General features: G+C 40.0%; 1 protein-coding gene across 12 annotated transcripts in view; it reads right to left on the bottom strand.

The window, feature by feature from the left end:
• The window catches only part of R3HDM2 (R3H domain containing 2), a 126,894-nt gene that overhangs the window by 24,753 nt on the left and 88,790 nt on the right, over positions 1-13,351 (bottom strand). For 7 of the 12 annotated variants that reach the window (XM_006757336.2, XM_006757337.2, XM_006757344.2 and 4 more), the window contains 9 exons: positions 12,810-12,896; positions 12,174-12,300; positions 11,202-11,280; positions 10,244-10,303; positions 9,572-9,712; positions 9,020-9,128; positions 6,211-6,306; positions 3,392-3,423; positions 3,241-3,294 (listed from right to left, as the gene is read on the bottom strand). In XM_006757336.2, coding sequence (XP_006757399.1) covers positions 3,241-3,294; positions 3,392-3,423; positions 6,211-6,306; positions 9,020-9,128; positions 9,572-9,712; positions 10,244-10,303; positions 11,202-11,280; positions 12,174-12,300; positions 12,810-12,896 — 785 coding nt within the window. The remainder of the gene's footprint in view (positions 1-3,240; positions 3,295-3,391; positions 3,424-6,210; positions 6,307-9,019; positions 9,129-9,571; positions 9,713-10,243; positions 10,304-11,201; positions 11,281-12,173; positions 12,301-12,809; positions 12,897-13,351) is intronic. The other 5 variants (XM_006757343.2, XM_006757345.2, XM_006757347.2 and 2 more) reach the window with 3 other exon arrangements.

The raw sequence follows: 13,351 nt of genomic DNA, 5'->3' as shown, positions 1-13,351 counted from the left end.
CATTAACCACTGAGGAAACCGGCTAGGATGAAAGGTATTTTTCTTAAGGGGGTAATATTAAAGACAATACCTTTCTTTATAGACTATGTGTTCCAAAGGAACTATAGAGAAAATGGGCAAAATATTTGCCTGAGTCACTAGTTTAGCTGTTTAGCTAAGCCAGTCATGGTGGGCTAATAACACACTGGCACAGCTGGTTAGGGACATACTAATTCTTCTCTGAATTCCAAGTAATTTATAAAGACCTCAAAACTACTCTCTATATCATTAGAATAGAGGGCTAGAAAATATTCCTGGTTCTCCAAAACTTTATCCCTTTTTCTTGGGGATGTCAAAGTAGAATGGGAAAGAAGAAAGACGTTTAAATCAGGGAATCTCCAGACCTCAAGTGAGAGCCAATAGCTCCATCTCAATGAACAAAGGCAAATCTACTGAGAGGACTCAATAAAGATGTGTGTGTTTTCTGGGGTAATGGGATACAGCAGTAGCAATGGATGAGGCTGCTTATTAGACATTAGAGCTTAAATTTGCAAAAATCTTAATGGCCTTTTATACCTAAATCAAACACAGTACTATCTATTAGAAAAATTCTGCCACTTACTTTTTCTACCAAAGGACAGTGAATGAGTCAACTTTAAACCAAACACCCTGGGAAGCTTGAGCTGAAGTGGCAGCACTTCTGTACTCATCCAGTTTCCTCCCCCAAGATAGTGATGGCCAAGTTCTCAAAATGTGGCTCATCTGATCATCTTCTGACTAACCTGAGAGTTCAATGACCTAAGTTGAGTCTTGGTCAGGAAAGAGATCAGTTTTCCTTCCCTACGACTACACCCAACATCTAGTCAAGTCTTTCCACTTTACTAAAAATAACAGTGAAGGAAAACTCCCAAACTCAATTGTGAGCATTGGATTGGATTGTGTGTTAGAGAGAAGGGTGAAGAACAGAGAAAATTCACACTTTATACTCCTGTAAAATCAGAGCTGACTTCGTTTTTATCAGTAGATTCCGTGCCATGAAAAGTCCAGTTTATTGTGTCTGGGAAGTGGGAAGAGAAGTTTGTGGAAGAGGTGGCAAAAATATCAGTAACCCTCACTGTGGCTTATTTATCAGTGCAATAGAATCTTTCAAAGGATTGGGAAGCTGCCATAGTTATTGTCAATTGTGGATGAGGAAATCTGGTATATCAGTATTTATTTCACAAACTTGGGAATAAAGGTATAAAGCAGTTAGAGAAGATCAGCTTCTAATCATTAGAGTTCTGAACTAGTACCCAAATAGAGAATGAAGTACCCCCTTAAGAGTTCATGGAGCTGCATTTAAATGACCTAGATTTTTAATCAAAATTCAGTATGGAAAGCAGCATCATAAAAGTGGTCTGGATAGGAGAAGGCTGCACCTGCTAACTAGATCCTTCAAGCTATTCTATATAATAAAAGGCTAATATGCAAATTGTCCCCTTGAGAGTTCGACCAGGAGTCCGCTATGAAGTGCGCTGACCACAAGGGGGTGGCGTGGAACATGGCAGGTGACCAGCAGCAGCAGCAGGGTGCTGAGGGAGCGAGGGAAGGAAAAGGCGGGGAACCTGATCAGCCCCGATTGCTGGCCAGGCCTAGGGACCCTACGGGCCGCTAGTTATCTGCATAGTTTGATATAGTTTGATGCTTCACAGCACTAATAAGGGCATCATTCTTGGCAGTAAGTCTGAATTAGGGCTCTGAATGGAACAATACTCAGATAGGAAGGAGTGATGCTTGTAGAGAGCTGGTGTGGTATGATAAAAAGTACACTGGACAAAGAGTCAGTTCCAGTTTTGCCACTAGTAGCCATGAAAACATGGGTTGGTCACTTAAATGTTTCTGCTTTTGTTTTCTTTCATGTAAACCAGTTTATCAAATCAGGACAGTGAGAGAGCTGAATCAGCTAGTGTACTTTAGCAACTATCAAGCACTGTGCACAAAGTCACACCTAGAAGTTAGTTTAAAACTCCTGTTTATTACAGGTATTCTGGCATGAATTCTGACTGAAGTGTACAATATGGAACAGGAACTTATTTATTTTTTAAAAAGGGGGACTCTATCTCCACCACCACAAATGCAGAGCCCTTTCTACCTGGGGCTTTCATATGGACATAAGGGTGGGACAGTCTACGAGAAAAAGTTCAAAGATATGGAAAGGAAGATAAATCCTTCATCCCAAGAATGGAAAATCTCTCTATCACAACCTTCAGATGGCTTAACTAACTTTAGAAAGGAAAACACGGAAGGGACAACTGAAGTACTGGGGATGAGAGCTCTAACTAATCTGAGTTAGTCAGGTCCTAGCAAGCTTAGGATTCAAAAAGACAGAAGCCCTTTGGAAAGGATTAGACCTGAATCCTGGTATTAAATATTGTGCTCTATAGTTTTTCTACAGCAAATGGGAAGAATATATTTAAAATGAGTTGGTGCCAGGATAGGGTCCTGAAGTAGCTCTTCTCTCATCACCACCTTTAGTAATCTTCTGGGGTGGAACAGAGAGACTGAAATAAAAGGGAGCTTCTCATGATTGCTTTGTGGAAAACGGAGAATATTAGATACTGGAGAAGTTAGTACGGTAGCTTTCGCCAACAATTAAGAGCAAGTCATGAACAATTATATAAAGGACATGCTCTAAAGACCTCCTAAGGCAGACAGTCCTTTCTGAGGTTCTTCTTGGGCCTCAGAAGTGGGTCACCTTACCCATTACACATTGTTCCAAAAAGAGAACTACAAAGACAGAGGTGTTTGTATGTATATGTGTTAGTACTATTCTTTCTTAAAGATACAAAACATTCCCTATGCTGGGTCAGGGATAAGCTCTTCATATCTTTTCACAGATTCAGAAAAGGTAGCTTAAAAGACATCCATTCTTTTACCTTAATATGTTGAACTCCAAAAATGCCCAATTCCAGCAAATTTCTGGGAAGAAACAGTACCTATCCCATATAACTATTTGGTCCCCTTCACCACCTATCCAGGACTTAAAATGAAATCAGCAAAAATAAAAATAAAGTCATTGAGCAAAAGCCATGTTTTTTTTAGTTTTTTTTAATGGGGACAAATATCCAATGTTGCAAAAACCACAAACTGAATTATTCCACAAGCAGCCATGCATGGAGCAAACTCACTCCGCTGAAAAGATTACAGCAAAACAAAATAAAGCAAAACAAAACAAACAAATAAAAACAAAAACAAGGAAAGATATAGATTACACAGAAGTACCTAAAAATCTGCCTTCTCTTGTGAGAGCTAGAAGAAAAGGCTTCTTTGGAGAGTCTGTTGGTTAACATCAAAGAAAAGCATCATTACAGGATTATATTAACCTCACTGGAAAGCTCAATGAGAAGCAGAGAACATGCTAAGTGGTACTAACCTGATGTCATTTAGATATCCGTTCTGGCCAGTCTAGGTGAGGGGGAGAAAACGGAAAATAACTTATAAGAAAACAGCATGGCATAACCGAAAAGGGTGTCCATGATGCTATGAATACCCAAGGTCCTCAAACCAAGCTCACCCCCCAACAGGGAGAGAGGGAGCAGGGACAGGATGACCCACACCCACGCACCCAATCTGACTTCTCACCTTTAATGGGAAAGAGCATTGAGCATTTTTAGCCTTCCCAGAGTGTTTAAAAAGAGAGGTTGATAAAGGTAGGAGTATGGAAAGGAGGAAGAGGAAAGTATTAACCTAACTATTATTTCCTTTTTAAGCTCTAAATTTATTCTCTCTAGAGGTAAAGTGAGCATAATAATTGGTGTGCTGTCCTAAAGAATGTGTTCAAAGAAAGGAAAAAGGGAGACAAGAGAAAGAAATTTCGTTTTTTGGAAATCATCCTCAATGATTATTCCATTTCTGTCCTCTACACTGGCCAAAATGAAAGACATTCTGACCTGAGACCCAATGAGAGTAAGAATTGGGGAAGCAGGTACTTTTTAGAGCCTAGAAAAATGAGAAAATTAAAAGCCTGATACATTCCTTTTGGGGATATTTCCTGAGAAAGCCACTGAGCTGAGTGAAGTAAGCTTTATAGTGGACTCCCAACCCTTAGAAAAAGGTACCAAGAGTATTGAGCAGAGTGGGCTCCACACAGAGCAGAGCCTATCTGGGGCAGTTTTCCCAATACACAGCTCAGGCTCCAGAGAAGGCTGCAGCATCAGCATTTCCATCCAAATACCCTTCGTGCCACTTCTCTTTTTTTTGGCCTGCCTTTTCCTCAACTCTACTCTTAATCATCTCCCTTTGACTGGCCAGGTTCCTCTCCACATGGGAATCTTTGGAATATGGTGGACTTTGGCCATTTTTCTTTGTCTACACCTTCTGAGATTCCTGATGCCTCTACCTACAGGAAGATGTAGGAAGTGCTGAAATGAAAGTGATAAATCTGCAAGGTAGGTAGACATATTCTAGTGTTGTTCATATGGAACATGTAGGTAGACATATTCCAGTGTTGTTCATAATTAGCCCTAATACCCTATTAAAAGTTGCTTGTACTTTCAGAAAGCTGTGGCATTGCTAATATACTGGCATGGTGGGACAGTCATTTTCCATGTGTCAGTGAAGCAGAGGTACACATCACAGTTTGCTATGCTATGATGTCACTGGTACTTCTTAATCTAAAGAGCTCAGAGCAGAGCAAACTACTGAGAGGTAGTTTACTTTAGGGGTTAAGAGTATGGACTCGAGCGGGGCCATCTGAATTAAAACACCAGCTTTTACTAAGTAGTGGTGTGATCTTAGGTTACTTAACCTCTCTCTGCCTCAGTCCCACATTTATAAAATGAGGAAAATAATATAACCTAGTATGAGGATTAAATAATTTATGCAGAGTGCTAAGAGAGTGTCTGAAAGATAGTAAACACTATATAAATGTTTGCTATTATCATTCACCAACCTGCTCTGTCACAATTTAGGGTCACCACCAGCCACAGCCATGTACAAATGATCTCTTTTCATTCCACCCAATTGGTTTGCAGGTAAAGGTTACAGCATCCTCTTTGAGGATTACCCAATTATCCTAATTGGTAAGAAGGTAAGAAGATTCCTTCTTTTTGGACCTTGGGCCAGAAGGTTTGTCCTATATCTGTCCCCAGTAAAGAGGATCCTTCGAACACGTGGGTCTCCTGAGACAATGGAACAAGTTCATAGAGGAGTTCAGTTTTCTTGACGTTGGAGACAATATTTTTCTGAGCTATGTGATGATGGAAAGATGTGTGTGTGTGTGTGTATGTGTGTGTGTGTGTATTCTTCTTGGCGGAGGGGAGAGTGGGGAAATGGGAGGAAAGTAGTGTCCATCTAAGTATATTGCTTATAACTGACTATGTTCTGACAATGAAGGGAGGCTGGTTTTCCTCTTTTGTTTGCTAATTTGAATGTAAGATGGTGCTGCTTTCTGGATCCTACATTTTCTGGAGATTTGTTCCCCTCTTGCCTATCTATGGCCTTTCCTGAATTTCTGCTATATTTCTCTTCAGTCTGGTAGGCAAAAGTCACCAGATACAGGAATATCAAGTATATTTGATTTGGCTCACAACTCTTAAGAATAAAGTTGCCTACAATGACTCATTCTGGCTTTTGGCCCAAATAGCCAGTCCTATTCTAAGAAGCAAGTTAAGAAATATAGGAAGAAAGAAACTTTCTGTTCAGGTAGAGACTGGAGGGACTAGTGAGTGGTACCTTCTGTGAATATGGAATGTGGAGCTCAGAGAATAGATGCCAGATCTGTGCTCTAACAATCACCAACATATCCTAAAAATGAGGCTGGCCAAACAAGATAAAATGTATAGGCTGTGTGGACACTAAGTCTTCCACTTAGAAGCAAAGATGCCTAAAATGGATAGTGGAAGTGAGAGAGGGTAAGTGGGAGGAGGGTTTGACAGGCAAGATTCAGAGCCCTTCCATAAGCCCTGACAAAACCATTTCTATTTTCAGTCTAATCATATCCACCAAATTCAGCCACTCCATTTGTTCTCTTTGTATGCCATACAGCAGAATGTATTAAAAAATAATATAAATAAAACTCTGCAGCTTCTTAACAAGCCACATTTAATTTTAGAGATCAAATCTGGGGCTGGCTGATTTTGGTTAAAAAACAACAACAACAACAACACATTTATGGAGGGTTCATTCTATTCACAGTTCCAAAGATTAAGAGCTAAAAGCTATGGGCTGACATCTCTCAGAAGCTACACTTACCTCTCGGGCAAATATTCTCTCTCGGACCCTTTGATATTCCTCCTCTCTCTCTTTTAGTGACTTGCTCCTCCTTCCATCCTGCAATGGAACTCTGATCTAGATCGATGAGCAGAATTAAGCTAGTTAAGTTCTCCTCGTACTGCAAGCTCACTGCACACCAGCAAGGAAGAGAAACCGGGAGAGTTTATAGTTGCCATCAAAAAAAAAAGAAAAGAAAAAAAAAAGGGGAAAAAAAAGCACTAAAATTTCCACTGGGTACATCTGACCATGCAGTTTGGGAGATCAGGTTTTCTGGATGGTTGGTGCCTCTCCATCTTCCCACCCCCACCCCCAGAGTATCAAGAACAACAACTATTTATGAGGATTGGGTTGCTTCCTTATAGTATTCAGGTACTCTCCAATCAGTAAGGATCAAGAGAACAGCTGAGGGAATTAACAACATTGCTCTGAAGGGAAAGCAAGGGATAGGAGGAAGCTAGAGAGGGAGAAGAAACATGCATTTAGCAGAGCTGAATGTAGAAAAGAGTTTTACAGATCTAGCATCTGATATTATGCCTTCTTTAGTCACTAATGAATGCCATGTCCTGAAGATCCAAGTTGCACACAGCTCGGCAAAGGGCTTTGGAAACAAAATCCCAAAAGTAAAGCTAAACTCAATACTTAAGAATTTTTTTCTCATCTTAACTATAACTCCGGAGGGAGGGAGGGAGAAATTACAGAAATAGAGAAGAAAGAGAACAGAGCAGCACAATGAGGTAAAGAGAAAGAAAGGGTGAAGAGAACAGAAAGAAGGATGGACAGAGAAAGGAACAGACAAGATAAGGTGGGAGGAGAGGACAGAGAGCAATAGGAAGGGAAAAGAAGAAAATGGTGGATAGGGAACCTTATATCCTCTGAGAAATGTATTGAGGTGACTAGAGGAAGGCTGAGCAGATCACCACCTCGGCTGTCTACCACCCAACTCTCCAACACTGTCTTTTCCTCTCTTGGCCTGTGAGTTATGAGCACTACCTTGGGTAGGGTGTTATAGAGTGTCCTTTCCCATGCTGCTCCTGAAGGCGAGGAGCTCTGAGGGAGGTAACCCATCAAATGAATGTCATCAGGTTATAAGATTCTGACCTTCAATTCAGAGGCTTTAGAACTTTAGATGAAACAACCAAGAAGACTGCTGCTCTAGGTTGACTTTCCCCATCTTCACCAATCTCCAGAGATAGGCATACCTTCAGGAGTATCAACTTTTGACTAGATTTAGTTCTCACTAATCTTAACAACCTAAATTCTACTACATGTCTTTTTACAAATCCCATTCCAAGAAGACACAGGACTTTATGGCGCTATATTGTCTTCAGCCTCCAGTACTAGTAAACCAGTGGCAGAGTAGAAAGTACATAATTGGCTTTGAGGTCAGGCAGCATCTTAGCTCTGTCACCGCCGAGTAATGTCACTTCAGGCAAATAACATCTCTTAGCCTCAGTTTTCTTACATTTAAAGTGGGGCTAATAACCCCCATCTATACTGGGGTGTGGAGACTAAAAGATAATGTATATGTGTTAGGAACAGAATCTAGTTCAGGAAAAACACCCAATAGAATAGCAATTACAGTGTTTATTATTAGTATCACAGACAGAAAGTGCACAGAGCCTAACCTATTGTGAATCAAGCCTGAAGCTGAGAGATAAAATAGGCACAAATTCCACCCATGTGCCTTGAGGCCTGAATAATTCCTGATCCACAGAAAAAAGGTTTTAGGAAAATGGAGAGAAGGGCATCAGGATGGAAAGGCTCTTTCTTATTTTTTAAAATTTGTTTGTCTTTTTGTATATTTTATTGTTTCAATCAGACCCCGCATGTTTGTCCACAACAGATAATGGTACTTTTCTCAAAAAGACTCCCTCAAATACTCAAGTAACAAGCAGGAAAGTCCTGGTCTCAAGACGATACAATATAATACGGAAACTAATTTTGACTCTAGAGGTAAGATACTACTATAGTTATCATTAATTAGTGAGACTCAAATTGGCACTATCCAACCATGCTCTTCAAACCTTAATCCTGGTTCTCCACCTAACCTCCTTTGGAGGCCAAGCAGAAATAGGCTGATCTAAACTCTACATGTGGCTTGAAAACTAACCCCCAAATAATCACTTGCTATCTAAAGGGTGAGCTCAAAGTCAGAGGAGAAGCCAGGCCCATAAAGGAAAGGATGGGGCAGACTGTTCACTTCTCATTCCTATAGGAGTGGATCAAAAAGGGGATATTGTCTGAGGTTCCCAAAATCAAAAGCCAAATTAACTCACTCACCTTGGTGGAAGGACTTGGGAAAAGAATTTGCAGAAAAGGAACAGAAACACCTTTTAATGTGGGTAAATCAGATCACAAGTTTGCCAGTTCAAGGCTAGCCCTGAACTAGGATAAGAGTGGAAGTGGGATAAAGTAGCTTTGAGTGGTTCCCAAAGAAATCCCTAACTATTAAAGAAAAAAAGAATGAAGTCATCAACTGAATCAAGGCAGAAGTAGGGAGGGACTTGCTTTGTCCCTAAATGATGTGGAATTAGAAGTCAGTGGCAGAACAAGGGAGTTCCAGGCCAAATAAGAAAACCCAGCAAACCTCAGCACCATGTCTCTCTGGGCTAAAGGGTGGCATTCAGCACAAGTGTAGTCAACCCTCAAAATTAAGCCAAAGCCAACTCAGTATAGCTCAATACATTTTTCCATATTTCAAGTTTTCTCCATCCCACAAAAATTCTTCTGCCCTCCCAGTTTCTCTTACTGCACTCTCTCTCTACACCCACCCCTTTCCATTCTTTACCTGGTTATCATCTCGGTCCATACTGGCATCATCTCTCTTGAGAATGAATCTCTGTTGAAATTCTGTATTTTTCTCATCCTTTATATGTTCTGAGAACCTCTGTTCAGGGCTGCGATTGGGAGAAAAATGTGGAAGGAAGGAAGGAAAAAGCCCTTTTGTTAGGAAGCAGACCTCCTAGTACAGGTCTCTTAAATTCCACACTCCCATTCAGGGGATTTCTGGAGTCAGGCATTCAAAAAGTCACATAAGGTATAATGAAATCCTCAGGCTCTGTTCTTTATACATCTACAACTTGTCTTCCTCCAAAGTTGTATCTGTCCTATCAGCAAAGGTGAAGAGAGGCCAGGGGCCAGTCTTCACAAAACATCAGTGCCTCTAGAATCTATATCCAACACCTCACAGGAGTGAGGAAAGAGGAGGAATTGATGATATAGCCTCCCACCCCCACATCCACTTCCTTCCTCCGAAAGACATCTTGATCCTATAACCTTCCTCTTCAACCCCAGAGGCTATCCCAGGAAAGTCTTCCCAATCTGTGGTTTCCTCCCTTACATTCTTGTGTTACTGGTTTTGTTGATAATGACAGCTTTTCCAGTTTGATCAACATTGTGGTCCATCCCAAAATAGGCAGCTACCCGGTGTAATAGCATCCGGTGATATGAGGTCATCTGAGGGAACTTCTTGAACTGGTTACTGAAGGGAAAACCGGGGGGATAAATAACAGCCACTTGTAATTTTCCTTAAAAGTATCTAAAATGGGGAATTTCTTAGGAGAAACAGACATATTATAAGAAAGATATTTATTCAATGGGAACTAAAAAGGTTCTCTCAGCTTCTTTAGCAATAGTCTTTTATAGACCCACTACACACATTAAGACTACTCCTTAAGTCCTAGGTCTCATCTACCTGGATAGTCTACAAGGAAAAAAGGGAGAAATTTAAGAATAATAAAATATGGAACAAGGGCTAGCTGCTGAAAAAAAATATTTTTTTTCAACTAAAGTTTATGCAATAACTTAAACACCTCACTTGGTTCTCACACATATACTTTTTAATACATACTGATTACTACCCCCCCCCCAACTCCTTTTGGTTTCCAGTGAATAATTACATCAAAATTCACACTTTAAGGGAAAGATGAAAGAGGGAGAGCCTAAAATTGTACCCAAATTTCTTTTGGTGCCCCTCCCACCTCTAAATTTGTATTTCATTCAAATAACTTACTTGTTGTCATTAATAAATTCCAGAATCTCCTGTTCTAATTTTAGCAGCATCATTCTGTCCCTGTTTAGAAAAGATTAAAACAAAACAAAAGCAGCCTCCCATAGGTATTCAAAGCAAAGACTGAGAACACAACCTGCTCATTATAAAAGCTGAAGGGACAAAGAGATCCAAACCCCAATAGTGGACCAAAATGTAATGGCTACTGAACCTCACTGACTTTTCTTACGTTACTTTAAAAAAGGAAAATAATTAATAGAGTATGGAATCTCAGAGGGAAGGCCGGGGAGGGTAGGTGGGTGGGTGGGAGGTAATCAACCAAAGATCATGTATGCATATATGCATAACACATGGACACAGACAATAGGGCGCTGAAGGTTTGGGGGACGGGGAGTGGCCAGGGGCGGGCTGGAGAGGGTCAATAGGGGATAAAAAGGAACATATGTAATACTTTCAACAATAAAGAATTATAAAAGAAAGAAAAGAAAAACAACTGTGTATGCATTTTGCAGATCCTGCTAACCATGTACTTTGTTATCCTTATCAGAAACCTAATTCTGTTGGCAGTCATATTCATATAAACACATACTTTACACTTATTCACCTAATTATTATTCTACATCCTATATGATTTTTATAGCATTTTAAAACTATTATGGTTTAGCTTATATACAATTACTATTTTGTTTCTGTGCTTTTTAATTGTACTCCCAAGCCTTCATATTTCTTTGTCTCTGCATTCTTCTTCCACAGAATTTTTCTCAACTCTTCTGAAAGGAGAAACCTCAATATGAGGATATTCTGAAACCCTTACAGAAAGTAAAACTACATTGAAGAGAAATGGTGGCAGGGGGATGGGTATCCTGAGATTCTAATGGAAAAATTCTGAGAAGCTACCTGGAGCTTGGGTTTCCTTCTGGCTGCTGGCCCCTTTGCCCCATTCATCAAATCATGCTATTACCTTGGGTTCTTTTTCAGTGTGTTTACAAGAAATTCATGTAGGTCTATTCCAGTGGAGTCCGTATATTCTTGGCTGGAGTCTAAAACCACCGCAACAAAATAAATTTAAAATAAATGAAATTGCCTTGCATAACATCTAATCCCAAGCAGAAGCCTACAACCTGATCAGGAGGGATGAGAACAGGAAAGTAGAATCAAACGTTAGGGGTTTTAGCTTAAAAACCAGAATGACTTTGATTTGCCAGCCCCCCCAAATTCCTCATGACAATTATAGAAGGTAGAATATAAGTCATAGTTTTGCATCAGGATTATAGTGAAAAGCCACCTCACCATCAGTATTTACTGAATGCCCTCACCAAAACAAAGCTGTTTTTATTCTACTTAAGGAAAATAAGGTCCCGGTAAGGGCAATCAAGGCTGAATTTTGCATAATCTCAGCAAATATGCTCAAATGTTGATTATTTATATGATTTTTTTAAATAACATTTTAATTCCATGGTTGCTTTTTTCCTCTCAACTATCATTTTATGGGACCATGTCTTTTTGCTATCAGCCTAAGAGTTTAAAGCCAAAGAGAATTTAATAATAATATGCAAATCTGCACTGCTAAAAATAGTTACTTTAATCATCCCAAAATATGAAAGGTATCTGGAGGAGCTGCAACCAGCGATGATCCATGTCACTGTTTATTCCAAAGCAAAAATAAAATCAGAATTGACTACGTCTTCCTATGAGTAGCACCAATGTTAATGGAGCAGCTCTCTGTGGTATGACATGAGCCCCTAAGACAGGGTTGGATAAAGCAGCAAAGAAAGTAACTTTGTTAGGTACCTTCTCAAGCAACCATGAAGTCCATAGGACACAATGAACTGTTGGGCCAGTTAGGCCAGCAGATGCCAGACTTCAAGATGGAAGGAAAGGGCAATGAAGAGCCAGGCCCTAGGACAGATTAAGAAAGAGGGAAAGTTCTCACCTCTAGAGAGCATCTTCCTTGGCACCTTTTCTTTGTTTTTGTCCTTGTCTTCCTTTTCAGAAACATCCTTTGTGGACTTTTCTTCCTCTTTGTCAGAGGGGCAGCTGATGTGCAATTGAATTATATCCTTGGACAAAAGTAAAGAGAAATATAATCAAAGCAAAATGGATTTTAATTCTCCTGTAACCCCCTTAAATCTCAGAGAAGATAAATCTTGGGGTGGTAGCATTCTCTTATAGAAGAGGGTATTTTATTAATTAAATTGTTTTAGCTTTTGTTTTAAAAAAAGGATAAAGGCCAAACCTTTTCTACAATCACAGCCTTATATTATATAGGCAGCTCAAGTTACACTGGCAGTTCTTGGTACAAGAATTAGATGGAAATGGTTCTAACCACCAGAGGGAAAGGGTGTGGGTGGGAAAATAATATCCAGCCCTGGGATCGGCTTGTCTGCATCATCATGGGTGATCCAGGTGTGAAGATCTATACTTCATGATCTCACCCAGGCCATGCTTTACTATAATGGCTTGTATCGAAGCTTCTGATTTCCAAGCCTAATGTTGATGTGGTTGCTATACTAGTTTACAAAACAACTGCCAAACTCAAAAGCTACACTTACTCTTATAAAGGACCTACCTGGGTTTCTAGTGACCCATCAGCAAATGGGGCAGAAGACTCCTCACACACTGCCAGACTGCGTACCAACTTGAGCTTGGAATTAGACTGAGAAAAAACAAATAACATATATATTCCCTTGGCAGACATTCAGAAAGCTTTTGGCTGAAGGATGGACATCCCCTTTGGCTCTGTTGCTGCTTCTATTAAATAAGGTTTTTTAAAAAACAGATCCTACTTGCCAGTTCCTGATTCACTTGAAAGATAATTCTTCCCACCCCAAAAGAAAGATAATTCTCCTGCTTATAACAGTAGACATATAAAAACAAAAAGGCTACTTTAGACAGATAGGAAAACCACTTCACTTGGCCCTCCCATTTCCACCCCCTTCTCTCTCCAGCCCAGTGCTCCAATTTCAGACTCAGAAGTTTACTGAGAATACACAACAGCAGACCTTAGTAGAAAGACCCCAGATTTAAGAACCAGAAGCCCTAGCTTTAACTCCTGTTTTTTTGCTTATGGACTACAAGAACTTGAACTAATTACTTGACCTCTCTGGGTCT

This window comes from Myotis davidii, unplaced genomic scaffold (genome assembly GCF_000327345.1).
Source record: "Myotis davidii unplaced genomic scaffold, ASM32734v1 scaffold1134, whole genome shotgun sequence".
Taxonomy (NCBI): Eukaryota; Metazoa; Chordata; class Mammalia; order Chiroptera; family Vespertilionidae; genus Myotis; species Myotis davidii.
Note: the sequence above shows the minus strand (reverse complement) of the source record. Positions and strands in the feature narration are given on the sequence as shown.